Source organism: Lampris incognitus, chromosome 3 (genome assembly GCF_029633865.1).
Source record: "Lampris incognitus isolate fLamInc1 chromosome 3, fLamInc1.hap2, whole genome shotgun sequence".
Classification (NCBI taxonomy): domain Eukaryota; kingdom Metazoa; phylum Chordata; class Actinopteri; order Lampriformes; family Lampridae; genus Lampris; species Lampris incognitus.
The window spans coordinates 25,856,917-25,884,888 of NC_079213.1; the positions used below are offsets into that span (position 1 = coordinate 25,856,917).

The 27,972-nt window shown below is 48.4% G+C and overlaps 2 protein-coding genes across 2 annotated transcripts in view; both read right to left on the reverse strand.

The window, feature by feature from the left end:
* The window catches only part of anks1b (ankyrin repeat and sterile alpha motif domain containing 1B), a 351,867-nt gene extending 351,462 nt beyond the window's left edge, over positions 1-405 (reverse strand). Inside the window, exon 1 of the mRNA XM_056275653.1 lies at positions 211-405. Coding sequence (XP_056131628.1) covers positions 211-341 — 131 coding nt within the window. The 5' untranslated portion in view covers positions 342-405. The remainder of the gene's footprint in view (positions 1-210) is intronic.
* Positions 406-4,328: 3,923 nt separating this feature from the next.
* Positions 4,329-27,972, reverse strand: part of bltp3b (bridge-like lipid transfer protein family member 3B) — a 45,847-nt gene continuing 22,203 nt past the window's right edge. The window contains exons 6-22 of the mRNA XM_056276517.1: positions 27,132-27,272; positions 25,127-25,294; positions 23,835-24,015; positions 23,373-23,456; positions 22,809-22,970; positions 22,161-22,270; positions 21,905-22,046; positions 21,217-21,410; positions 20,303-21,073; positions 18,898-19,586; positions 16,307-16,455; positions 13,013-13,170; positions 12,047-12,197; positions 8,664-8,923; positions 6,179-6,287; positions 5,843-6,000; positions 4,329-5,737 (exon numbers count right to left, since the gene is read on the reverse strand). Coding sequence (XP_056132492.1) covers positions 5,609-5,737; positions 5,843-6,000; positions 6,179-6,287; positions 8,664-8,923; positions 12,047-12,197; positions 13,013-13,170; positions 16,307-16,455; positions 18,898-19,586; positions 20,303-21,073; positions 21,217-21,410; positions 21,905-22,046; positions 22,161-22,270; positions 22,809-22,970; positions 23,373-23,456; positions 23,835-24,015; positions 25,127-25,294; positions 27,132-27,272 — 3,756 coding nt within the window. The 3' untranslated portion in view covers positions 4,329-5,608. The remainder of the gene's footprint in view (positions 5,738-5,842; positions 6,001-6,178; positions 6,288-8,663; positions 8,924-12,046; positions 12,198-13,012; positions 13,171-16,306; positions 16,456-18,897; positions 19,587-20,302; positions 21,074-21,216; positions 21,411-21,904; positions 22,047-22,160; positions 22,271-22,808; positions 22,971-23,372; positions 23,457-23,834; positions 24,016-25,126; positions 25,295-27,131; positions 27,273-27,972) is intronic.

A 27,972-nucleotide genomic window follows, 5' to 3' on the forward strand; every position in this document is an offset into this window, starting at 1 on the left:
CCATCAGGCGTTTATAACCGATGTTTGAAACAAAGTGTGCTTGGCTTCATAACAACTCTTTGGACTTGTGCGTTAGTCTTGCAGCGGTGGTGCAGATCTCCTCCCTGTCAGGGTATATGCGTGCGTGCGTGCGTGCGTGTGTGTGTGTGTGTGTGTGCGTGTGTGTGCCGGTATGGGAGGTAAATTCAGAGGGTTGTAGACGTCGCTTACCTCAGCAGGTTGGGTAAAGGTATGGAGCCGGAGCCTGACCCCAGTATGCCCTTCTTCCCACTCAACAATTTCTCCACCAGCACCACGTTGCCCGTCCGAGCGGCTTCCAGCAGGTCCTGCTCCTTCCCCATCCCGACACAAGTTGAAGCGAAGCGGAGCCAAGAGCGGAGAAATCCGAGGCGAACACTCCGGGGATATCCCCTCCACCCACCCTCCTCTCTCTTTTCTTTTACGGTCCGCCGTCAAAAACCATCCGACCGAGATGGAGTCTTTCACTGCGCGTCCCTGCGCGGCGGCGGCGGCGGCGGCGGCGCGGGGGGGTAAAACAGTCGTCGGATGAGATGCTGCAAAGCGGGATCCGGAGGAGCTCAGACCTGCCTTAATAAAACCGCTTATAGTCCATATTCCCCACGGGCAGCCGAACGGGAGAGAGCTCGCGGACTGCGAACACACCGCCGCGCGGACGGACGGCGAAGTGGGGGAAAGCGCGAGACGAGTGACAAGAGGCAAATCTGAAACGAGTCCTACACACACACACACACACACACACACACACACACACACACACACACACACACGCACACACACGCACACACACACACACAAAGCGCGTCTGGGATTTCAGATAAAACAGGCTTTCCGTCCTCTTCCCGGCACCGTATCCCCCCCACGGGTCTCTTGTCGGTTGACTATCCGGGTTGAGAGGAGTTGATCTGTCCTCCTCCGCTCGTCACTTCGGGCTCGCCGGTGCGCATCGCTGTGCGTGTGCGTGTGCCCGGGGAGCAGCGCTGTACAGTATGGGCGTGGGTGACGGCGCTACGGCGCCAGCAGGAAGCGGCGCCTTTGTGAGCGCTGCTCGGAAAGTGGTGAGCCTTCCTCTAGCGCGTCCGTCCTAAGCTGCCACGGGACGCGCGAGCTGATTGGTAATGATAACGGGCCGTTCTCCCAAAAAAAAAAATTGGGGTTTTTTGAAAGCACGTGGCGCGAAAACAGCAGCGTCGGTGTCCCGTCAGCCAGACTGAGGACACAGTGAAGGTGGACAACGAGCCGCGGCAGTTTGCTGTACGTGTTTCTATATGTTTAGTTGGTTTACATACCTCCGCTTATGTCTGGTCCGTTGACAGCATGGGAAGGAGACACGCCCCCCCTCACCCCCCCACACACAAACACAAGCGCACTTTGCCAACGTGCTGCAACACGCCACATGCTTCCTATGAAAGTGTTGGTTAACTGACATTCGGGGAATATTTATGATCTATTTATCCTTTAGTGGCCCACCATTCTCCCCCTCCTCCTTTTTTATTTTAAATCCACCCAACCTGAACAGACACGCGCACACACTTCCGATTTTATTTTACGCACCTGTAGGGAAGCATGAGACGTTATTGACGAACATGAAGGAGCTGCTCCTTTAAGGTGGCGCGGGGCGGGGGTGGGGTGGGGTGGGGGGAGAGAACGGTATCATGGGATGGTGACTGAAGGTGTGGGAGGTAGACTGAGCATGCGAAGAATGCTAGAAGGAGGAGAAAGGCATTGTTGTTTATATAGATGCACCACCAAAGCTTACATTTGAACTAGAGAGAGAGAGAGAGAGAGAGAGAGAGAGAGAGAGAGAGAGAGAGAGAGAGAGAGAGAGAGAGAGAGAGAGAGAGAGAGAGAGAGAGAGAGAGAGAGAGAGAGAGAAGGCAGTGGCAGCCCTCTTGGGTGTTGGACAGAGATGCTGCACTCTGTGCCAAAACCCAACGCCAGGTTTCCTCCCTACCTCTCCTCCCTTCTCCCTCTCTCCATATTGCTCGCAGTTCAGTTGTATAGGTTTGTGTCCTCCCCCTCTCTCGCTTTCCCACAAACGGAAAAAGCCCCCATATGTGAGTGCTGACACACATCGCTAATCCATTTGTCACACTGAGACAACAGCCGTCATCGCGTGATCGTGTAAACACAGCCGCATCACAACTTCTGCGGAAGGTGTGTCTACGTCACTGTTGTTGACGGCTACATGACTGTGTGTTGTGAGATCCAAACCTGCCTCTGTCACGGTAACACGCGCACACACACACACACACACACACACACACACGCGCGCCACTTGAACGGACTTACCAAGCGTTGCTGCGCATGCGCACACTAGTGGTTCTTTCTCTCGCACTACGGTAGGACATTTCGACATGGTTAACACAAATCGTTAGTACACCGGCCATAACATCAAGACCATTTATGAGCATATGGTCCCATCATGGACGGCCCTGTGAGACTGCAGTTCTATTTAACTCCTATGGAGGGCCAACTTGCACCGCCGGTCTGAATTTCTCCCAGAAATAAACAATCGTCCTGCTCGCTGCAGTGATTTTAGATGTCACGTTTGCAGCTGTTGTGGCATAAAGAGGTCACTTACTTCTGACCACACACACACCCTGGCCTTCAGACAGGTGACACTGTACGCCAATTCTGAGCTATTACAATAACTGTAATGCTTGACTTACTGATTGTGGGTTTATACGGGGTGCTTATTTTATATGTGAACCATCTTCATCACTCATGTTGAATTTCTCTCCATCATCCTGAGAACAGGATATACTGGGACATACCAAGGACATACGATACTCTCAAAAGCATATTCCCCATTTCCATAAGAAACCTGCACATCTGCTTGGTGTGGTCTGAAATATTTCTCTTCATTGCAATGTTCCCTTACATGCTCTTGCAAAAAGGTAGAAAAGAAAGTTTATATTTTTAGGATAGAATACAAACCCCATGAGAACATGACACACGGACGGATTTTCTGTAAACGCTTGTCCCCGTGGCCTGAACAAGCTCGTGTTGGTTGGGCGTGCATGCTCGGTCGACCCCTGTATTTTTAGGACAACTTTTTAACCCGTGCCTAATCTGAAGGAGATATGCAGGAGAACTTGGCGTCAGGGGAGTGTAGCGGTCTATTCCGTTGCCTATCAACACGGGGATCGCCGGTTCGAATCCCCGTGTTACCTCCGGCTTGGTCGGGTGTCCCTACAGACACAACTGGCCGTGTCTGCGGGTGGGAAGCCGGACATGGGTGTGTCTTGGTCGCTGCACTAGCGCCTCCTCTGGTCAGTCGGAGCGCCTGTTCGGGGGGGGGATAGGGTGATCCTCCCACGCGCTACGTCCCCCTGGTGAAACTCCTCACTGTCAGGTAAAAAGAAGCAGCTGGCGACTCCACATGTATTGGAGGAGACATGTGGTAGTCTGCACCCCTCCCCGGATCGGCAGAGGGGGTGGAGCAGAGACCGGGGGCTCGGAAGAGTGGGGTAGTTAGCCAAGTGCAATATGGGAGAAAAAGGGGGGAGGTATGCAGAACAGTTCTTTCTTATTTAATGTTACACCAAAACAACCATACGGATAAACCCATTTCAACCGGATACTTTTTAATGTTCTGTAATTCAGCAGCTTTGACAGACAAGTAATACATCTTAGTACTTTTTGTTTTGTTTAAACCACACCAGCGGCTTTCCAGAAAGCGGGACTTCCCAAAAAAAGGGGAAGGTGCTTATGCGACACCAGAGGCGGGGGGTCAGTTGGAGGCAGAACAATACTTGAACGGAAATTCCCAAAAAGGAAGGAGTCTCTAGATACAATCAAGTGTTAATAACGCCCACCCTCTGACGAGGCCGGGACGCTGTAGTTGTGCGGAGCGCTCCACCTCATCGACGCAGGGCCAAAACGTGTTGGGAGGAAAGGTTAAAAATGCAAGTTTGAACCCCTGGGGTGTACAGGACAGGTCGGGGCTCTCCTAGTTGCACACGCACGCTAACCGAAGCGAGTCAGTGGACATAGAGCATGTACTGCTTAGTGGAGCCCGGGACTGGTGGAGGTTCACACAGTCCCTCTGCTGTGCCGTCACTCCTGCACGCAGGCATGCAGCATGATGCAGGCGTCCAGCATGGCATAGGCGCGCAGCATGATGCAGGCGTGCAGCATGGATCGGCAGCAGATCTGGGCAATGCTTGCTTCATGGAAACCTACACACGAAAAGTAAAGCAATTAAAAAAATCAATATAAACACACACGCGCACACACACACACACACACACACACACACACACACACACACACACACACACACACACACACACACACACAATATATATAGCCAGGCAACTTGAACATGTCCGTGTTACTCGCCAGTGATTTCCAGGATTAAGTAAACAGCACATGTTATTAGTATGCTTATGTTAATTGACTAATAGAAGGGCAATGTGCTGTCTCGACTCACTCGCTGACAGTCGACCAGGAAGTGTCCGCTGACCCGGCTGGACTTTTATAAGTGCTGCACGTCCAACTAGTTATTTACACATAGAAAAACAATATGTGTGTGTGTGTGTGTGTGTGTGTGTGTGGGTGTTGGGGGGGGGGGAGGCAGCAGTGCAATAGGACATTGTTCAGGGACTGGTGATAAATTTGGAATGAAACGTTTATCGACATCATCTTATTTTCTTGCTGTGATGAAATGCTTGTTCTGACTAGACACGCGCACATGTGTGCACACACACGCCGTTATCATACGTGCATGCCGTCACCACGCACACACTCCCCATCACCATTCAGACTGTAGAAAAAAAGTCTTGAGCGTGTGTGTGCACTTCACATTCTTAAGATACAATATACACTATGCTATACACACCCCGAGGAAGGGCTCTTCTCCCCCCCTCCCCCCATATGAAACCACTAAATTATAACTTACAGTGCAGTGCAAAATAAGTCTATTTTTAAGACATTCCTCCAAAGGTAGAACATTCAGTGTTCCTTCGTACCTGTGGTACTTAGTAGTGACCATGGGCTGACGTGGATGATTTGTGTTTTTTTTTTACTCAAACAACCGACACAATAGAGACAGTGTAGGAAGGCCAAAGCTGACCTTAAGGCTGTGTACACTGTAGGCTAAACTCTACGAAAATCTATAGATGTCACACTTGTGTCCTCTTACTTCACACCCGCACACTCATCTTCCCCCACTGCCTACCATCTGCCCCCCCCCTCAACCAGTTTGGTAGATGGAGTAGAGATGGCATCAACAGTTAAGAACATTAGACACTGACACAGATGCTAAAAAGACTGACGACGATTGTGTAAAATGTGCACTTTTGAGTCTGGGAATGGACACTGGATCGCTTTGTGGAGGAAATCAGCATGAAGCGTCACGTGACGCTGTGGCTCCCTCTTCAAACGGGCATAGGAAGGTCAGGCGAAATGTAGCATAAAGAGTCAAGAGATGCCCCCTTTTTTATTTATTACTTGTTGCTGTTGCCATGAGTTACTTTTGGTGTATCCATCAGCCCCCTCTCGCCGCTGCGCTCCAGTGGTAAGTACTTTATTGTGGGGGACCGGTGGCGGCTGGACAGCTGGCTGCAGAGACACACAGCCCGGCCTAGCTGGTGCTGACTTTGAGATTCTTCATGTGGTGCAGCAGGGAGTCTTTCTCCATCTGAGCCTCAGCCAGCGCCATCTTAGCCCTGGACAGCTCCACTTTCAAGCACTCATTCTCTTCCATTAGCATCTGCAGCCACTCACAGAAAGATGGAGGAAAAAAAAAAAACTGATCTGAGCTGGGGTGACTTCAATAGAAAGAGGTGTGTGTGGTGTGCATATGTCTCTCTCTTACCTTTTCTCTGCTAGATGGAGATGGGCTGATGGGTGGGGCTTGGGTCTGTGTAGCCTTTGGAATGCCAACGACCGCTCCTGAGGCCTCGGGGACAGGGCTGAGAGTGCTGTCAATCTGCGTGCTCTCTTTCCTGGGTTTGGACTCTGCTGCACTGTCCACTATGAGGTAGCAGGAGGAAGGAGAGAGAATGACAGGGGATTTGGACGTGTGAATGCATTGAATGTGGACTTAAAAGGACTTAATGGGAGCGGTTATATAACAGATGAGTGAGTCAGCACTGAAACAGAGGTGGCAGTATTTGGCGTGTGTGTGAGCGTGTGGACATGGGTGCACCACCTCCTATGGAGAAGGAGCCATCGTCTCCTCTGTGAATGATGAGACTGTCCACGTGAAGAGTGATGGGAGTGGGCTCTGGGTCTGCTGGGTTGTCACGTGGGCCATCATCCTGTAGGAGATAAAGTTATGGATTAGGTTTTGTTGGGCTGTGTGTTCGTAAGTTTAAGTTCCTGTGTGTGTGTGAATGTCAGCATGTGGGGTGAAGAGAGAGAGAGAAAGAGAGAGGGCACGCGAGCAAGGGAGAAATCAATCATATCCTGGTTCACAGATCGGTTCTACAGGAAATCTCTGTTCATCCGTAAAGGAATTCATAGAGAAGGTGAAAAGGGCTTTCTTTCTTTCGGTTCAAACTCAAATTCCAGTTAGGACGTATTTCAAACTACTTTACTCTGTTAGAGAACCTACTAGTCTGTGCAGCAGTATTACTACCCGACAGTTAGAGAACCTACTGCTCTGTGCAGCAGTATTACTACCCGACAGTTAGAGAACCTACTGCTCTGTGCAGCAGTATTACTACCCGACAGTTAGAGAACCTACTGCTCTGTGCAGCAGTATTACCACCCAACTGGCTACAACATTCAACTACCATGCTACAGCTCAGAATGAACCCTCCATGCAGCTCTAAACTCTGAATGCAGGGCAGAAATACCCCAAGATCCGGGCGTCCGGGTAGCGTAGCGGTTTATTCCGTTGCCTACCAACATGGGGATTACCGGTTCAAATCCCCGTGTTACCTCTGGCTTAGTCGGGCGTCCCTACAGACACAATCGGCCGTGTCTGGGTGGGGAGCCGGATGTGGGTATGTGTCCTGGTCGCTGCACTAGCGCCTCCTCTGGTCGGGCGGGGCACCTGATCGGGGAGAGGGGGAACTGGGGGGAATAGCGCGATCCTCCCACGCGCTACGTCCACCTGGTGAAACTCCTCACTGTCAGGTGAAAAGAAGCGGCTGGCGACTCCACATGTATCGGAGGAGGCATGCGGTAGTCTGCAGCCCTCCCTGGATTGGCAGAGAGGGTGGAGTAGCGACCGGGACGTCTCGGAAGAGTGGGGTAATTGGCCAGATACAATAGGGAGGAAAAAAAAATCTTAAAAAAAAAGAAATACACCAAGATCCTTTTGTTTCCTGACCAGTCGAAAACATAAATAAATATAAAATTTTTCTAATTCATTGGCCGTACCAAAAGAAGAGACCCTTCCTCTTACCAACACCATGTCTTGTTAAGAAAACAACCACTGCTGTCATTGTTGCTGTTACTGTTGATACTGGTGGTATCGTGGGCGTCTATTATCCATCTGATGACTGCTGTATGGTACGTGATCTTCCAAAACGGACAATAAACTCGCCAGTCAACCACCCTGACAACTGCATTGTTGCACCAAAAGTGAACCAATTCAGAATCCAGGAAAAGCAAACACACTGTAGTGATTGGCAGGGGTTCATACGCTTGCAAAAGTTGAAGTATTTGGCCCGGACTTGACCGTGGGCCGTGGCAGACCATCTAAAAACAGTGAACTGAGAAAAACCGAGGGAAGCATTGGAACGCCAGCCTGTTCGTGAACACATGAGACAAAAACAAGCCTGGCTGCCAGGAGAGGAATGTTGTGCTCCTACTGCAATGATGAAAAAAAACAGAGAAATTTACTTCTTTTTTTGGGGGGGGGGGATTTTTCCCCCTTTTCTCCCCAATCGTATCCAGTCAGTTACCACACTCTTCTGAGCCGTCCCGGTCGCTGCTCCACCCCTTCTGCCGATCCAGGGAGGGCTGCAGACTACCACATGCCTCCTCCGATACCGGTGGAGTCGCCAGCCGCTTCTTTTCACCTGACAGTGAGGAGTTTCACCAGGGGGACATAGCATGTGGGAAGATCACGCTATTCCCCCCCAGCCCCCCCCCAAACAGGTGCCTCGACCAACCAGAGGAGGTGCTAGTGCAGCAACCAGGAAACATACCCACACCTGGCTTCCCACCCGCAGACACGGCCAATTGTGTCTGTAGGGACGCCTGACCAAGTCAGAGGTAACACGGGGATTCGAACAAGCGATCCCCGTACTGGTAGGCAATGAAACAGACCGCCATGCTACCCGGACACCCAGAGAACAGTGTAATAAATATAGCATGTAATATTCCCTAAGAAAATAAAATGGGCATTTCAAAATGACGGCCTCCAACTAAGGAAAACTGCGGTTTATTCTGAGGAATTCAATGAAAATAGATCTTGCAGGCTTCTAGCTAGGTCACAGGATGTCCTGTCACAACAAAAGGGCTGCAAAATGTGGATGACAAAAAAAAAAAGACAAAACTGTGTACAAGTATTTTGTTTGCAGCCGACACATCACAAATTGGATTCTGCTTTTCCAAAATTATCAGGATCCCAGAAGAGTCATAAAGCCAACCGAAATGATGAGATACAGTAGAGAGAGAGAGTGTGTGTGTGTGTGTGTGTGTGTGTGTGTGTGTGTGTGCGCACATGCCTCCCTCCTCACCTTGATGTCAATGTGAGCATCCCTGACACTAATCTCCATGGGCAGGACCTGGGGGGCCGAGTCGTCCTCTAGGAAGTGGGCCAGGTTCCGCAGCGTGGACATCAGGAAGCTGGCGCGGTAGCCGTGGAGACGCAGCTGCAGGAAGCCGTTTCGCTCGGCCAGTGGGGAGTGGGTGGCGGCGCAGGGCCCGCTCTCAAGGCGAGCCCGCACCTCTGCCCGCTGTTGGGCCCCCCGTGCCCCTGACTGGCTCTCCCCGCCACCTGGGAGGGGAAAAGATGGAAGAAGAAGACGTGACGGGAGAGACGAGAGAGGGTAGGATGGACAAACACGCAGAAGAAAGGGAAAAAGAAAGGTGGGGAACAGGTGCAGGGGTACAAAGAGACCCATGGTGAGGTGTGTGTTGAAAAGAGGAGGAGAAGGAAAGGAAGAAGCGAGGAGTGATGAGGAGGATACACAGAAAGGGGAGCGCAGAGACAGAGCGGGAGGGGTAAAGAAGGGGACGAGGGCAACAAGTGAAGGTAAGGCCCACAGTGAGGGGAGAGGGGAGGATAATTAAGATCCTCCTTATCGCACAATCTTTAACACTTTACATAGAGGGGCTAATTCCACTGGCAAACACACTATCACAGGCACGGGTTATTTAATAGGCAGAGTCTCCACAAGTCATACTTATAAAGGAGGCGCTCAGCAAGGCGTAAAGCCGGCCTCTTAAGAGCGCTTTTCATTTCAGCACTGCAAACTGTTCCTCGCTTGCCCCGACAGCTTTCTCAAAAGAAAATGCCTTTGTGTGGGTTCCTATGTGTGTGTTTCTAACTGTCAGTGTGTGCACGAGTGTGTATGGGAGTGAGAATCTGCACACAGGAGATTTTGGAGGCAGAGGGGGGACAAAAGGGTTAATCCCATAGAGCAATTTCCAAGCCCGCTAAACCGGCACACCGACTCACGCACAAATATATACACACAGGACGCACACATCGATACACATATGCACACATAAGATCTATATGCAAAGTGCAAATCACACAAACAAACAAACACACACACAATTCTCTCTCAGTCCTGGGCAGCTAGGTGGAGGGAAATGGAGAGAAAAGGCAGCGGCACAGAGATGGAGGACAGGGATGGCCGATGCAGTAGCCAAGGACTGAGAGTCTGTGATAAGACAGCAGGGAATGACGGGATGGCCTGGAGAAAAAGAGAGAGAGCGAGAGAGAGAGCGAGAGAGAGAGCGAGAGAGAGAGAGAGAGAGAGAGAGAGAGAGAGAGAGAGAATTACAGGATTAGGGGGAAGACAGAGAGAGAGCTTGAGGGAAGGGTGAACGAGTGTGAGCAAAGAGGAGGTAAGGCAGAAAAATAGAGATGGAGAGGGTGGGTGGGTGGGGGGTGTTTACTCTAGTGTCAGGCAGAGGGAGAGGCGGCAGTAAGGGTAAGCTGGCGTTTCTCTCATTGCCTGAACCACTGGACTGAAACTGCAAAGTATGCTGCAGTGGAAAGAGGGAGAACCCACCCAGGGGGGAGGAGGGGAGATGATGGGAATGGAACAGAGGAGAGGAAGGTATGGGAGGTAAGGGGGGGTGGTGACGAGGAGACAAAAAAGGCCAACAGGGAGATGGGAATGAAGGAGAAAAGAGAAGGGAGAAAAGGAAGATGGGAGTACACAGACTTCTCTTGAACGTGACGTAGGAAAGAGAGCGACAGGGAGTGAGGTAAATTAAAAGCGGCGTGTGAATGAGGCCGAGATGAGAACGGTGCAGACCGGAGATGACACTCATGATGGCAGTTCATGAATCTGGCTGACTGACATGCAAATGCATCCAGGAACACACGTGCACACACGCGCAGATTTGAATTTCTAGGCCTAATGTTGCAGATAATGGGACTGCTCGCTCCATTACTGTCAACATTTCCCTCTGAAGTGCCGCTGCTGGAGGATCGACATGCAGAGGACATGCGCACATCCACCACTTCCCAGTGTCGCACACAGACACTCGGCTGTTCAAAACAATGATCAGTGTGCTTCACTTGTATTGAAAGGATCTCCCGCATATACACTCATGCTCAAATACACCAACACACACACACACACACACACACACACACACACACAGCTCAGTCCTCTTCATGCAACCAGATGCAACATAATATATCTATGTGCATGTACACTGCATGCCACAATATGTCCTCTCAGTTTGAACAACGGCTCCTGCAAAAACACAAAGCTGAAAAACCACACAACACAGTCATAGAGACACAATAGGGAAAACATGCTTGCTGAATAGCAGCGAATCACCAAACACACAAGTTTTACCTTGGCTGCTTTGAGCAGTAGGTATTGGTACTGAACACACCATACCTGTGGGGAATTACGGCAAGGTAAACCATAGGAGGGACTGGAGTGGACTCAGATACTGCATTTGTGTGTGTGTGTGTGTGTGTAAGAAAGGGGTGGTGGGCCATGATTCAGAGTCAATACCTACTGGTGCATCATTCTTGTTGTTGTGTGGAAGAAACATAGGGGGAGCGAGCGAGAGAGAGAGAGAACGAGTGAGCTAGAGAGCGTGTGTGAGAGACAGACAGAGTGAGAGCGAGAGAGAGCGACAGACAGAGAGTGTGAGCGAGAGAGAGAGAAACAGAGTGAGACAGTCAGAGTGAGAGTGAGCGAAAGAGACAGACAGAGTGAGAGCGAGAGAGAGACAGACATAGTGACAGTGAGAGAGAGCCAGAGACAGACAGACAGAGTGAGAGCGAGAGAGAGCGAAAGAGAAACAAATAGAGTGAGCGAGAGAGAGTGAGAGTGAGAGACAGACAGACAGAGAGAGAGCGAGAGAGAGAGACAAAGACAGAGTGAGCGTGAGAGAGAGCATTGTAGTTGCTAGTGCAGGGTGAAGAACTTGTGTCCCCATGTTGTAACTAATGGTCAGTGGAAGATGGATGATGCTGTATAAGCAGGCACAAGTCAAGGGGGTCTGAACTTTTGTGGCACGATGAACTGTAACACTCACTTAAAGTCATATTTTCATGCCTCCCAACTTAAACAAATGTCACTGAATTATATTTTCTCTACAAAGGCCTAGCTTGTCCTCTAGCCCCCAAGCATTTGGACTATTAGAAAAAATGAACCATTAGTTATTGACTCATTATCATTCATTCGTTTTAGCTACTTCCTAAATCTTTTAGAATTAAAACAAGCAGTGGAACAATTGTCTACATAACTCAACTGATGTCTGAGTCAAAACAGGAAACAGAGTAACAACGGTACTAAAATGTCCAGTTACATTTCATTTCAGCTCTCAAAGCACCTTTTAACCCACACATCTAATCTAGATGTGAATGTGGACATCCATAAGCCCCACCCCCCACACACACCCCCATCCAGCCTCTTACCCAGGCTGCGGTTGCTGAGGTACTGTCTGAGGCTGACGTTGCCCAACTGGTTGGGTCGGACCTCGCCCACCTCCAGGGCCACTGCTGTGCTCTCACCCACCACCTCCATGCCCACGCACACCGACTGCACCTTTAGCACCAGCACCGACACCTGGGGACACGGACACACACACACACACACACACACACACACACACACACACACACACACACACACACACACACACACAACAGAACACTAAACCTCTAATCACAGCAATGGCACAGAGCTCTGGAGGGTGGTGTGCATGTGTGTAACATGACTTCTCTCTGGAAGGTGTACATATGGGAAATACTGGGCAGGGCTCTTCATTTCAAACCATATCTCTGGAAATTAATTTGTTCACTGTTCAGGTTATCATTAAGTATATTTGTAGTAGCAATGCAACATCCCATTACACTGGGCCTTACTGTTCTGCAGTCAAATAATCATCACAACATGCAAAAATCACACCCTGTGAAATGACGGTGTATTTACCAATAGTTATTTGTGTGTGCGTGAGAGAAGAACACCCCCCCGCCCCCAATACTTTTCCAGATTTTCAATACAGCTCACATTTTCTTCATGACCCGGAAATGATCAAAATAGTTTTCCATACTTAGATGTCTTGATGCATGCTCAACAATCCAGGTAAGGAAATCACATAAAGTTGAATCAGTTCATCTGGACACAACGTTCATTGGGAAAAACGCTTCACCACTCCCCTAAGTGACTTCTTCAGTCTCAACTGACTGCAGGTATCCCCACCCTTATAAGCAGCACAGTTGCATAACAACCGAACGAACGATTGGTTTCACATGCAAATTACCGTGACCATTAACTAGAGATGCAATGGCCATGTGTAGCATTCAGAGGATTGGGGAATAGTTGCAATCGAGCATTGTACGATGGCGACAGACGTACTTTTGCTGGTTGTAGGGTCTTACCATGTCTTTGGTGGGTTCGTCAATACTCTGGGAGGTGGCACTGACAGTGTCGGGGGACACACCTCCTTCCTGCTCCAAGCTGGTCAAAGCCTCATTGGCACTCTCAGTGGCGCTCTGCTCACTTGCCACGTCTTTGAAGCCGGAGATGGACACGTCATCTATGCAATGCATATGTAGAAAAATAATAATAATAAACAAAAAATAATAATAAACGACACTGTCAAGAAACATATTTGAGACTACTGTTTCATTTCTCGCAATCTCCATTGATGCACGGGAGCAGACAAATGCAAGCTTTACTGTGACATTGCACTACGTCACAAGGGTAAAAGCACAATGCTGCCACCTTCTGGTAAAAATGTTAAGAAATTAAAAAAAGTACAGTGGACATTAGAGATGGTGATTTGTGACCAAGGTATTGTCAGTTCATATCCCTGGGAAAAAATTAGGGCAGAGGTGGGGGGCTTAAATAGTGTATATACTGTAGAAGTACCCTTGAGCAAGGCTTAACCTTCAATTGTATAGGTGGATCTGCACAGTAGTATAACGTAGAAGAGTGTTGCACTGGGCACCTCCCAGGTGGAAATATATGAGGTGTGGAAATGTGTGGATGTGAACTAACTTGCTAACAAAGGAAATTGTTCTTTCAGATGTTTTCACGAGCTGTCAGAAAGTAGGAGTAGGTGGAGTAGTTCGTTGTAAAACTGAACAGCACCGAGGGAGCTGTGTGAAAATTCACAGCAAAGGTGTAAACACTCATTTATGGTCAAGGTCAAAATTTCACACTAGGAACTTTTATGTCCTCGTATTCTGCTGATACCAATCAACAGTGAAATGTTTTTACTTCCTCAAACACTGTAAGCCACAACAACATTTGAGAGTTGTAGAACAGTTGTAGAAGATCAACACCTAGGGTGGAATGGTGGCCCAGTGGTTAGTGCTGCTGCCTCACAGCAAGAAGGTCCTGGGGTTGCCCAACCTTGGGGGTCATCCCAGGTTGTCCTCTGTGTGGAGTTTTCATGTTCTCCCCGTGTCTGTGGTGGGTTTCCTCCTCGAGTGCTCCAGTTTCCCCCACCATCAAAAAAGACATGCATGTTAGGGTTTATACTACTGTCTGTGCCCCTGACCATGGCATGGCAAGATGAACTGGAGTTGGTCCCTGGGCGCTGCACGGCAGCTTCCCACTGCTCCTAGCTACACAGCTATGATGGGTTAAATGCAGAGCGTAATTTCCCTACAGGGATCAAAGTATCTCATCTCTCTCTCTCTTTGATTCACCTTAAATTAGCCTTTCATTGCGTTATTACGGCTGGTATGAAGCTTGTGTGCACTAATGATCCCAAGAGAGCTATGCCGTCCGCAGCTTGGCTCCTGGTAGGGTCACCCAAGGCGAATAGGTCAAGGGGAAGGTTCCAGATGAAGTGTGATCCAACAATGACCTCAAAGGTGGAACCGCTGGACGATGTCTCCAGGTCACAACTGCAGTGAAGGCGGATGAAGGCTGCAACAGAGGATGGTCCCCAATAATTTTGGTTCTCCATGCCATTGGACTCTGGCCACTCCCTACCAAGGACCGCATGGTGCCTGCACTATGTGGTCAGAAACAAACTCGTATATTTTGGAGCCTGGAACATACAAACCCTCATGGAAGTAACATGGGGATTCGAACCGGCAATCCCCATGTTGGCAGGCAATGGAATCTAACCCCCCCCCCCCCATCGCTCCAAAGATGGGCACACTGCTAACACACAAGGAGTCAATCAAAGAGGTGGATAGAGCACTACCAGGACCTTTTAAACTGGGATTCTAGCCCTGAGATGGATGCTCTCCAACAACTCCTTCAACACCCCAAAGAAGAGGGCATGGCAGCACCACCTAGTCTAACAGAAGTCCAGGATGCCATCAGGAAGATGAAAATCAACAAGGCTGCTAGTCCTGATGGAATCCCGGCAGAAGTACAGGTGGACCTACAGAAGGGCAGGTGGACCTACACTCCTCAGACATATCCATGCCCTACTTAAAATACGGGAAAAAGAGGAAATCCCTGGCCAATTTAGGGACTCACTCATTGTCTCTATCTTTAAGAAAAGGGACAAAGCTGAGTGTGGAAACTACAAGGGCATTTCCCTACTTTCCACCATAAGGAAAATTCTGGGTGGGGTCTTGGCTAACAGATTCCTCCCAATATCAGAGGAAATTCTACCGCAGTAAGCTGGAGTACTCATTTATGGAGACGAGACAGAGTCCTTTAACTTCCACACAAGAGTTTAACAAGGCTACGTCATTGTCCATGTTCTCTGTCTTCATTGCCACCATCATCCACCTCACGGGTCCCAATCTGCCTCAGGGAGTCGAAATCATGTACAGAACTGACGGACATCTTCTGAACATTAACAGATTCAGGGCTAAAAGAAAAACCACCGCCACATCCATCATTGAGCTGCAGTACGCCGATGACAACACTTTAGTGTCCCTCATAGAAGAGGAACTACAGAGCATACTGGGACACCTTTGTAAAGGTGTCTCTTCTCTTGTGTATGTGAATGGTGTGATGTGAGTCTCCCGTGTGCACGTGTAGTCGGTCCTCCTCCCAGGTCTCCATGGTGATGGTGGTCGCACGGCTCAGCTCCTAGGCTGTTCCGGTGGCATCTGAACACTGCTTGGCATCCTCCTCATCATATTCTTCATATATCTTATAATTTCATTATGATTCTCTTATCCTCTTTCAATGTTATATTCTGTAAATTGTATTTCATTCTGTACCAACTTCATCCATTGCACGTCTGTCCATCTCGGGGGGGAGATCCTTCCTCTATTGCTCTCCCTGAGGTTTCTTCCTATTTTTTTTCCCGTTAAAGGTTTTTTAGGAAGTTATTCCTTATCTGATGCGAGGGTCTAAAGACAGGATGTTGTATTGCTGTAAAGTCCACTGACGCAAATTTGTAATTTGTGATATGGGCTATACAAATAAAATTGACAATTTCTGACAAAAAAAAACAAGGAGGCCTGAAGACTGGCTGTCTGTGAGGGCGCTGTGCGCTACAACCATGACCTTCATCATGCTGCTGAAAACCAGCGCAGACTCAGAAAGGAGCAAGTTGCCAGAAAGGAACAAACCACATCCTCAACCATTTCTTCACACCCTTACCCCACATTGCCCCAAAATGTGCAGCTCCAGGATTGGCCACTACGCCCACCTGAAGAACCATAAAGACCCAGAAGGAGGACAGTCGTACTCGACCCCGAGTGACCGCCGATGATGATGCGTATGCACGAGTTGTGTGTGTATCTCACCCCTCTCAAGCAGGCTGCACGTGTCTCCGTCCTCCATCAGGTAGCTGTCTATGGAGATGTTGTCCAAAGACTGCAGGGACGGACTCTTTTTCATGTTCTTATAGGACACAGAGAAACTGGACTGGGACCGGTCCCGCATCAAACGACCGCTAGAAAACAAACAGGAGACGGGGGTCAGATGGAAAGACTGCGAATAAGTGTAAGTAAAGACAAAAGTACGAGAATGCATCATATCAGCTATATTTGTACTTTATGTATTCAATCAGCTACTTCATTGACTCTAACATTTGTCTTACTGTAGAATTTAAAACATCCTTTGGCTACATTCATTGACATTTCAAGCATGCTGATATCTAAAAATGACTGGTACTGATGGACCCACTTGTCATTTGATCAACTGGCTGACTGACAGATTACTGATAGAGAGAAGAGAAATATCACTACAGAGAAATTTGTCTAAATTTATGATTGTACATCATGCCATTAGAAAGAGAAGACTTGGCAAATGATGAATAATTTATCGCTTCATTCCTTTGTTGTCCTTGTTTTCCTGAGGTCAAGTAAGGCGTTTGCTATCGCAAGCACAAGAAAAGATCTAGAACAAAAAAAAAAAACAACAAAATTTTAAAAAAAAATCACAATCCACAAAACTCCAACTGGTTCTCGAAAGCACAAGAACACAAAGCAGGGGAAAACCATACACACACGTACGCGCACGCATGTACGAACACACACACATGACAGGAAGCTATCTTGGTTATCTCCACCATCACTGCCGGCCAACAGGTAGACACAAAACACGGGGAAACTCATCCATGTGATGCATACACAAATGTAACACAGACTTCCATGTCATGCAAACCATGCGGTTGCATGCCTACAGCAAGGACACAATAGGCCTGCGATGCAGCACGTAGACGTACATTCCCACTTGCACCTCCCATGATCACAAGGACCAACTTGCACACGCACACAAATACACAAACACACAGAGAGAGTGCAGCTATCCACAGATCCAGAGTGAGTCTTACATGTTGGACATGGAATAAAGGGAGGTGGATCTGCTGGAGTTTGAGGAGCTGAGAAGGTCAGAAACCACAGACAAACTTCCTTTCCTTGATAAAGAGAGAACACACGCACACATACACACGCACACACACGCACACGCACACACCTCGCACGGGTCAAGGCAAGGTTCGAAGAGCCCGAAAGCAAGGAGGATGAGGAAGAGTCAGATACATTTTGAAGAACAAAGGAGGAAAAGGGGAAAAAAAACAAGAAATTCCCACAGATAGAAATCGGCCACTTCATGTCACCCCAATGAGCTTGGTGTGAAGGAGGAGGAGGAGGAGGAAAAAACATGAAGCTTGAGAACATATGCAAACAAACACAGACTAGGAATTTTTCAAACAACACACCTCATATGGGGTTTCTGACAGACCCTGCTTGTGTTTGGGGGGCACACTGCAGACATATACTAGGTCTATTGTGTTACTCCCCCAAAGGGAAGCCTTGTAAAATTCTTGAAAATTGTGGTGTGTAAAACAATAAATCTGGACAGATGGGACACACTGGTTTAGAGGGATTGCATTTCATCTTTAAAAAGGTTAGAAATACAGAGGCAGTAACTGCGCTTAGTCCTCAGTGAAGCTGTTAAGTTACAGTCTTGATTGTTGGATGATGGATTGCACCACGATGTAGACACGCAGATACACAAACAAAATCCCCCCCAATTGTACCCATTCAATTACCCCACTCTTCCGAGCCATCGTGGTCGCTGCTCCACCCCCTCTGCCAATCCGGGGGAGGGCCGCAGACTACCACATGCCTCCTCCAATACATGTGGAGTTGCCGGCTGCTTCTTTTCACCTGACAGTGAGGAGTTTCGCCAGGAGGACATATCGCGTGGGAGGATCACGCTATTCCCCCCAGTTCCCCCTCTCCCCCCTGAACAGGCGCCGTGACCGACCAGAGGAGGTGCTAGTGCAGCAACCAGGACGCATACCCACATCCGGCTTCCCACCTGCAGACAAGGCCAGTTGTGTCTATAGGGACGCCCAACCAAGCCGGAGGTAACACGGGGATTCGAACCGGCGATCCCCGTGTTGACAGGCAACAGAATAGACCGCCATGCTACCCGAACGCCCTACACAAACAATTTTTGAAAGTACTGCATCCATTTAGAATGATCCAACACTTTCAACCTATCTTAAAATCATGAACCATTTCCGACTATAATAATTTTAGGCAGTGCAGTTTAATCGCTTGCGTCACAGCTTTTGGTATGGAATAAAGGTGTTGATCAGAGAAAACTAATTAAAAGTGTGACGTGAAGTCACCCAATTTTTTTTTTAAACATTTTCACAATTTTTTTTAGTTTTATTTTTTGGAACGTCCTAAAAATCGTGAAAGAATTTTCTTGGCTTTCTAATGCTGTGTAGAAACTCTGTGCTGCCAAGTTAAAAACCTGAACACCTAAAGTCTATTGGGGCAAAGATGATGTAATGAGTATCTTAGTGTGTGAAGGCACTGCAAGAATGTCAAACATTATGTGTGTTACCAAAACCTCTGCTTGGTGGGAATGAGAATACCTGGATATTGACTGAGGCATTTTGGCTGCTGTGGCCTTGTCTTTGTCATTCCAGTCTTTGGTGGAGAGGGGATCAGGGAGGGGGTCACCTGTCTGGGTTCTGGTGTCTGCTCCAGCATCTGGCTCATCACCCCCAGTCCGACCATCCACCATCACCTCGCCCCCTTCCTCAGAACCCCACCTCCCAAGGTTCTTAGCTGAAGTCCTCTCCTCTAATGAGGCTTTGCGGTTTGGGTTGGGACGGGAGGTGGACGTGGATGTGGGGATGAGGGGGGCGGGACCCTGTGTGGCCCCACCTTCTGTCCCTCCCCCGCACAGCAGCTGGTCTACATTGCAAACCCCTTTAGCTGTCCCACATCCGGCCCTGTCGACCCGCCTTTCTCCCCCCTCTGCCGAGTCGCTGCCTGGCTCCAGAGTTCCTCTGCTCTCTGACGGGGAGAGTTCTGACCCCAATGGGGAACCCGAGCCTTCGGGCTGAGGGATGGGCTTCAGGAGCAGAGATACCTCTGCACTTTTCAGCAGGAGGCTAAGGCAGACGCTGAAAGGCTTGTGGTCAGCCGAGTGCTGTGAGGAGGAGTCTTTACGGTCTTTCTTGGAGCCCATCTCCTCTATGTCCTGTTGCAGCGTTTGCTGCAGCGCTTTGATGCTGCGCTGTAGACGCATCAGAAACATGTACTGCCTATGGCTTACCTGGATGGACACACACACATCGGAATGGTTATTATGTGGTACTGAAGCTGTGTTGAATTGCCAATAGTGGAATAAATGATCTACAATGAATCAAAATTGTTGAATGAATATAATATCTATAAAAAACATGCAAATCATGTGCTACTAATATAACCGACAATATGTTTTGCGGGTATATACATACACACAAACAGAATTTGTACTAGTTGATGCTTTTATCAAGTTTACACTAATGCCGTGGTTCTCAAGCTGTGGTACGCCCTTTAGTGGTAGGCCAGATGACTCTGGAGATTTATTGTAGGCTGAGAAAATGGCAAAGCCAAATCAAAAAAAAAAATTTAATATTTCAACATTCCAAGTAGTCCATTATTACTTAACCAGAATAATCATGGTAGGATTACACTTTGATTATACTACTTAATCATAGACTCATATTATAGTATAGTGTTGGAGGTGTGAATGTATTTGTCAGGCAAGAAATAGAATCAGATGTTTCCTTCTTACCTTTCTCATGATGAGAGATAGTGGTCTGTTGGAGGTGTATGTGTGGGTGTGTGCATGTGCTTCCGTTAGTCACTGAGATTTTTCAGTGGCTTACTAAGCTGGTGGCTTGTAGGTGGTACATGGATACTTTGGTTTGATCAGAGATTGTTCTTGGTCCAAAAAGTTCGAGAACCACTGCACTACTGATTTTAAGCGAAGAGACCCTCACTCACCTGAGCACTCAAATGCTTCTGCACATGCACCAACATATGCATATCACTGTCTCTACTTGCAGACGATGAGAAGGATGAGGAGGACAAAATGTCCAGTGAGAGGGGTTTGTGGAGTCCATTGCTGGGTGGGAGCGTTGTGCTGTTGGTGTGAGACTCTGCTGGCTCTCCATCAGTGCTGTAGTACTCCTTCAGTAACCGTTTCCTCTGCAGGCGTGCCACAGTCTCTACAGAGGCGCTCCTGGACAGCTCCGTTGAGCGGGGCGTTCCCTGCTCTGCTCCAACCCCTCCTCTCAACCTCTCCTGATGCTGGGTGTGTCGCGCAGGCTGACACGCCCAGATGGTGAGGGGGAAGGAGTCCACAAAGGGCTGGGGGCGCCCCTTACCACCCCGCGTGCCCTCGTAGTCCACCCAGAACTGGGCAAAGTGCAGTGCCCACAAGTCAATGGCTGCAGGCATTTTGAGGGCATCAGTCCCCATGGTGGGCACCACCAGGCCCCTGTATATGTCGTGCAGCCTGGTGTCTTGTTCATGAGCATGACGCTGAAAGACAGGGTGTAGTAGGGAAAAAGAGGAGATGGAGCGAGGGAATGAGGAGAAAGAGGAGGAGAAGAAGGACTCCTCCTGGAAGGCTTGCAGCAGGGCCTCGAGGTGGGAGCGGGTGCAGTTTGCTGGGTGGCGGGTGTTGGTGGCCACCATCTCTGAGGTCTGCACAGAGATGGAGTGGGGCAGGTCAGGGGGGCAGGATGGATCCCTGTCAGTGGGAATCACCAGCTGAGAGTAGCAGACACAATGGCCATGAAGAAAAAAGGAGAAACGAGGAGCAGGGTGGACGTTAATAAGATCCAGTTGATAGAAGTGTAATCTAACGTTTAGCTTAGACGAGTTAAGGCATGCATCCCCACACTCCTCCCCACCTTTAACATGAGGCCATCCACCCGGATGTCAACGTGCTCGTCGGGCTTCTGCGAGTCGTTGAGTTTGTAAAGCTCCATGAACTGCTCCAGACTCTGCCTGAGGTCCAGGCCAAACAGGTTGATCCACACGAGGCTGCGAGGGTCCAGCACCAGCTGCAGGGCATTCAGCTGGACGTACAAGTTGGGACACGGGACTGGATGGAAAAGATGAGAAGAGTGGAGGGGAGAGGAGAGAGGAAGGTAGAAAAGAGGAGGAAATATGTTGTCAGTAGGGCATCTCATCCTCTGAGACCGAGGAGAGCTCATTTGTCAGTAGGGAATCAGTAGGACATCGGTGCAACTCATATGAAACCCAAAGTTAGCCCACATTTTTTATCCTTATTTGGTGGTGCATCGTCATTAGTCAGGCAGAGGAGCACATAGAACGTTGGTTTTATTTGAGCGAGGGGCAGTGGGGGCTTTACCAATACACATATCAGTAAGCTGATTTTCATGTTTTCCTACAGACCAATGAGATTCCAAATAGGATGTTAACACTATACTTCTCTCCTCCATTACTGAAATCAGTAGATATATACATATTGGGATTTCTTCTTGCTTCCAGTCACAAAACTAAAATGGCAATCAATTCTATGAGAAGTTTAAAAGGAGCCTGAAAGTTTAAAATGCCACGCTCGAGCAATCTTACTTGGGTAGTCTTTTCCATCTGGAAAGTAGTACTCTGTGAACTCGACGTGGATGGCAGGCATCTCTGGGGGAAGGTACAGGGATTTCTTATTGCAGGAGATCATGGCCTTAGGGCTGGAACGCCGCTGGTCGGCTGTGGACACCTACAACACGCCCACACGCATGCGGCAATTAACACCAAAGACAGATCTCTTTGCAGCAATAAATTACAGTGTGTGTGTGTGTGTGTGTGTGTGTGTGTGTGTGTGTACACAGACCTGGTAGATGCTGAAGTCAGCCATCCTGAGAACAACAGAGCTCGACATCAGCTGCGTCTTGGGGCTCTGAGGGGGAGGGCTGAAGGAACTGGAAGATGTAGTTATCTTACCTGGAGGGAGGGAGAGGGAAAGAACGAGAACGAGAGACAGAGGAATGTAACAGAAGAATAAAGTGGGAGAGACAGGGAGAGAGAAAGAAGAGCAACAACTCAAGTCCCTCATGATGAACCGATGTGCCTCGCCAAAGGTGTGCATCACCGCACCAGAATGTGCGCACACACACCGTGGTACCTGGCTCTAGGCACCAGCAGCACTGGGCCGGAGGCTGTGTTTGTGAGCCCCACTCTAGGAGTCCGCCATCCGCCTCCCTAAGCCCTACTTCTCCTCCTCTCTCCTGCTTTCCTAGGGGCCCATAACCATCGTCCCTAAGGGACACTGAGAACAGAGAACCCAGAGAGGGACTAGGTAAACAGTGGTGACGTGTGCGTGTGCGTGTGCGTGTGTGTGTGAGTGAGATTAACACATCCAGTAAATGAGATGTGTACTTATTACATAGCAATATGCAAACATTTGACTGTGTGTGAAATGCAAAGGCAAGGCGAACTGAGTGTGTGTGTGTGTGTGTCTCCGTGCAGCAGCTATGTGTACCATGTTGTGGGGAGCTGTGTGTGGCGGTGGTGCCCTGCTGGTCCCTGACAGCACTCTTCAGCATCTCTACGTTGGACTTGAACTCATCCAGCAGGCTCCGGGCCCATCCCTCCCTGGCCTTGGTGGCTTCGCTGTAGTGCATCCAGTGGACACAGCTATCTCCTGAGGGGTAGGACAGAAAGGGGATGGAGAGAAGGGAGCAGCCAACAAAAGGGACAAAAAGTTTGACGGATTAAAGAGTGGGGGGGGGGGCAATAAAAAGGGCAAATTTGCCAATCAGAGTAGGGGAAAAGATGGAAGAAATGGAAGAGCAGAGGGAGATACAAGGAGAGGTGGTCAAGAGGCAGGGATGTGACGAGTAGCTGAAGACAAGGAGGACTGCGGATCACACAGGATGACAGAGGATATTTAGAATAATTATGGGGCAAATTCTGAGAAAACACTTCCGTGGAACACTGCACATGGCGACCTGCACTGCAGCCACAGGTTGCTAGTCAATCTTCATGATCACCTGATCTTACATGGATACAGTGAGGTTATGGTGAGAGGATCCCAACTGTGTACCTGCTCTGTGGAAGGGGTAGTAGTCCAGTGTGATGAGGCTAAACGATAGCTGCATAGCTCCTCCAGTTATCCTCTTATTGGTCACTAAGGAGAGAGAAACGGAAAGAGAGCAAATTCAACTTGTGATTTCAAAAGCACACATCACAAGTTATGTATCTGTGCCCTCAACAAGCACAGTAAGAGAACTAGGAAGTGATCCAAAAGATCCCAGAAAAAAAAACAACTGCCAAAATTCCTGTTACATAAAATTCTACATGAAATTCGATTCTCAACACAAACACAAAAATGTATGCACTGTGTGTCAAGGTATGTGCATGCATGTTTACTGCAACTTATATGCACGTAAGTGCATGCGCATGTCTTAATTTTGAGTGTACATGCATGCATGCTTCTAACCATTTTTTTTATACATCATAAATATAGATATAATACACTAGTAGTATAGAAGTGTGCTTAACCTACCTTTATCCTTGGCGTGGATGTCATCACAGATGTGCAGGTCAAGGTGCGTGATCTGGAGGTGGTGGGAGGTCTCACACACATCATAGGCGCTGAACAGTTTAGCCATGCTGGCGCTCTGGTCGGCAGCCGCAGACGCCTGCTGGGTGCGCACCTGCTGGGTGGAGGGGGGTGCCGACGACACCTGAGGAACACACACATATGCCCCACACACGTTACTGCTACTGTTGTTTCTCTTGCAGTTATTGATGTGGAGCAAAACAGTTTCAGGTTTGATTCCAGCAACAGCTCAAATGTCCACTTACAACTGCATAGCCTGCCAAAGTGTCCTTGAGCAAGGCACTTCCTGCCAACTAACAGTTAAGTTACTCTGAACAAGAACACTCTTTAATGCCTAAAATGTAAAATGCAAATTACTGTTTTCCAAACAAAGGTTACACACTGCAGCTGAATGATGCAATAGCCAATATATCCAGCAGATGGCGTTTCACACCTAGCCACAGAAAAACAGCCTTGTGGGTAGTCTGTGTGATTCATATGTTAGTCACAGAGACAGAGGATGGAGATTGTATGACAAATCGTACAAATAGTGAGAGGTGGCGACAGCACAGAGATACACCATATGGTGACAGAGGGTTGCACAGACAGGGGCAGACAGGATTTCCATGGACACAACGACAAACTATCAGACCGTGACATAGCTCATCCACAGAGATGAATCAACATGACACAGCGGGAGAGAAGGGAGAGACATTGAAATGGAAAAGAAAGAAGAGGGAGAGACAAAAAAAATTTGCCAAACATTAATGAAAAAATAATAAGTGAACACAGGTGACATCAAGGGGTTTCTGGCTGGGACACATAAGATTATGTTATCATTAAGGGGATACTATGGACTTTGTACTTCACCTTGGCTAATATAGGACTGTGTGTGTGTGTGTGTGTGTGTGTGTGTGTGTGTAATGGCGCATCTGTGTGCATACTTGTGTGCATGTATTAGGACATGATCCAGCTATACAGACTAATGGATTTTGAATCTGGAAAGCCGATCTAAAACTTTAGCAACCAAAGTAGTTTCACAAAAGAAAAGCATCAGGCACCATTTGACTAGTGGCCACAGCAGCTCATAGCAGTGACACACTTAGCAGCCCCAATGAGCATTTGCCAACAATTTTGCAGGTGGGTGCCATTGCTAGTATGTGTATACACACAACACAGGGCCAAAAATAAAGCTGCATGGTTGTCTGTGTATATGGGTCATGACTCATGACACATGGTTATTTATATGCACTTACCTGGTCTTCAGTGGCCATGCTCTTCCTCTGCTGAGCAGACTTCTCCATTGCCTCGCTTAAAGACTTGGCGTATTGCACCATGGCTTTAAGCTGGGAGTCAGTCAACACCCACAGCAGGTCATCCAGGATCAGAATCAGCTTGGAGGCCACCACATTACAGTCCTTCATCTGCATGCGAAGACCCATGCAAGAAAAATTTACACCATCAGGGCAGGAATTGCCAAAGAGTTCTCAACATAAAATTATCATGATATATCCCCTGGGGCAAGCACGGTGGCATGGTGGCGCAGTGGTTAGTGCGGTCACCTCACAGCAAGAAGGTCCTGGGTTCGAGCCCCGGGGTAGTCCAACCTTGGGGGTCATCCCGGGTTGTCCTGTGTAGAGTTTGCATGTTCTCCCCGTGTCTTTGTGGGTTTCCTCTGGGGCTCTGGTTTCCTCCCACAGTCCAAAGACATTAGGTCAGGTGAATCGGCCGTACTAAATTGTCCCTAGGTATGAATGTGTGTGGGTGTGTGTGTGTGTGTGTATGTCTCCCCTGTGCGATAGTCTGGCAGCCTGTCCAGGGTGTTTCCCCACCTGCCACCCAATGACTGCTGGGATAGGCTCCAGCATCCCCGCGACCCTGAGAGCAGGATAAGCAGTTTGGAAAATGGAATGGATATCCCCTGGGGTAAAGCGTGGTACCATAAAAGCAGAGAGACAGAATGCGACCCCCTCCTCACTCGCTAGCAAAGTTATAAGGGGAGAGCGGGCGAGAGATACAGCTAGCCTGTTGATAGCAGAAGTTGCATGGCCCTGCTTCTCTGTATTTGTTTTGCACCCCACTTCACAGCTTGTCATATAGACACACACAAAGTTACACACAAACTGCTCACCAAGCTACAAACACGCATAGTTCTCTACCTAGTAAAACATCCTCTTTCTGAACAATGAAGAACTGTATGAGCTATTGATGCAAAACAATGAACTTGGGAGTGATGTTGTTTGTGTCTGGTGATAAATGCATTAACTAACTGTGCTGCAAAAGCTTACAAAGCAGGCCAATAAGTTTCACACCACCACGCTAAAAAAAACCTCTTAAGCCCTTTTTAATGGTTTGTACAGCACCACCAGCACAGATATTTGTTATCTCTTTTTGTGTAAGTGCACTCTATATTCTTGTGAATGTGTATTGTGCCGTGATAACAATCTTCGCTTGCTGAAGATGGCCTTGCAGGCTATGGTGGGGCCCCCACATGGATTTTGTCTTCACACTGGTTAAGCGATTGTGGCTCTGAGAAGCCTGGTTGTTGTGACACAGCTACAGCTTGTGCATGGAAGTTCATACTGCTGGTGTATCAATCTCTCTAAAAGAGACTGTCACCAATTCTCACAACTGAATGAAACCGTTATGGGGAAAACTCATTGGCATGCAGCTGTTGTAATGAGCAGGATATTAGGAGCGAGGAGATTAAATCTCTTCTCCAATCATTACAGTCCCATTCCTTCATCCATCCATTATCCAAACCGCTTATCCTGCTCTCAGGGTCGCAGGGATGCTGGAGCCTATCCCAGCAGTCATTGGGCGGCAGGCGGGGAGACACCTTGGACAGACCGCCAGTCCATCACAGGGCCCACACACACACACACACACACACACACACACACACACACCTTGGGACAATTTAGTACGGCCAATTCACCTGACCTACATGTCTTTGGACTGTGGGAGGAAACTGAAGCACTTGGAGGAAACAAACGCAGACATAGGGAGGACATGCAAACTCCACACAGAGGATGACCTGGGACGACCCCCAACGTTGGACTACCCCGGGGCTTGAACCCAGGACCCTCCTGCTGTGAGGTGACCACGTTAACCCCTGTGCCACCGTGCCCATTTCTTCAGGACATTCAAAATCAACCAAAAAAGTCACAATCTCGATATGTTTTATGGTGTGTGTGTGTGTGTGTGTGTGTGTGTGTGTGTGTGTGTGTGTGTGTGTGTGTGTGTGTGTGTATGTCTAACCCGTCTCTTGAGAGTGACTCTGATCTTGGACTGATTGGTGATGAGGCGGATGGGAGCACTCAGCATCTCGTGCTCGCTACTCTGGATGGCATCTGCCTCGATGCGGATCATCTGCCAGCTGATCTCTTTAAAGGTCAATATCTGAAAGACACAGGGAGACAGAGGTCAGTAAAGGGTAGGAGAATATCAGAAAACTTTTGCGGAGTCGGGTTATGAACAGGAAGTTATATTTCCATTTGATATTCAGCACAACATGCAAAGACACTGCAATTTTACATTACGGCAAAAAGGTATTGAAACTAGGCTAGAAGTTGAACAGGAACAAATTTAAACAAGAGAAGAGATGACGGACTGAAAATCCTTGTCAGTGATTGAGATCAGTCTCTCTCAAAGACCATATCTCATGTAACGTCTCAGTCTGTTCTGCGAAAGTGCATTGCAGTGGCATGGCTCCCCATATGAAAAATGAGCACACAGAAGTTTATCCTGAAACCTCAACACGATCGTCTTACTCGGCGCCTTCGGCGGGCCAGGCTGAGGTGCATGAACTTCTCAGGAAGTGCATGTGTGTATATGGATTTGCTCATGTTTGCAAAGACTTATCATGATTCGATTTAGCTCACTTACGAGCCAGGCTGCTGTCATTCACAGCACCAACCAATAAATAAGTTCCAGAAAACCAAGCAATCACAAGAAAATGTTTGAAACTCAGTCTAGCACTGCTCTGCATCTGCCAGCTCACCTAATACTATCTGAAATATTCTGATACATCAAACCCCGCTCACCCAATACAGCGGGCAGATTAAAACAAACACAGAGTTAAAGGCAACACAATTTTAAT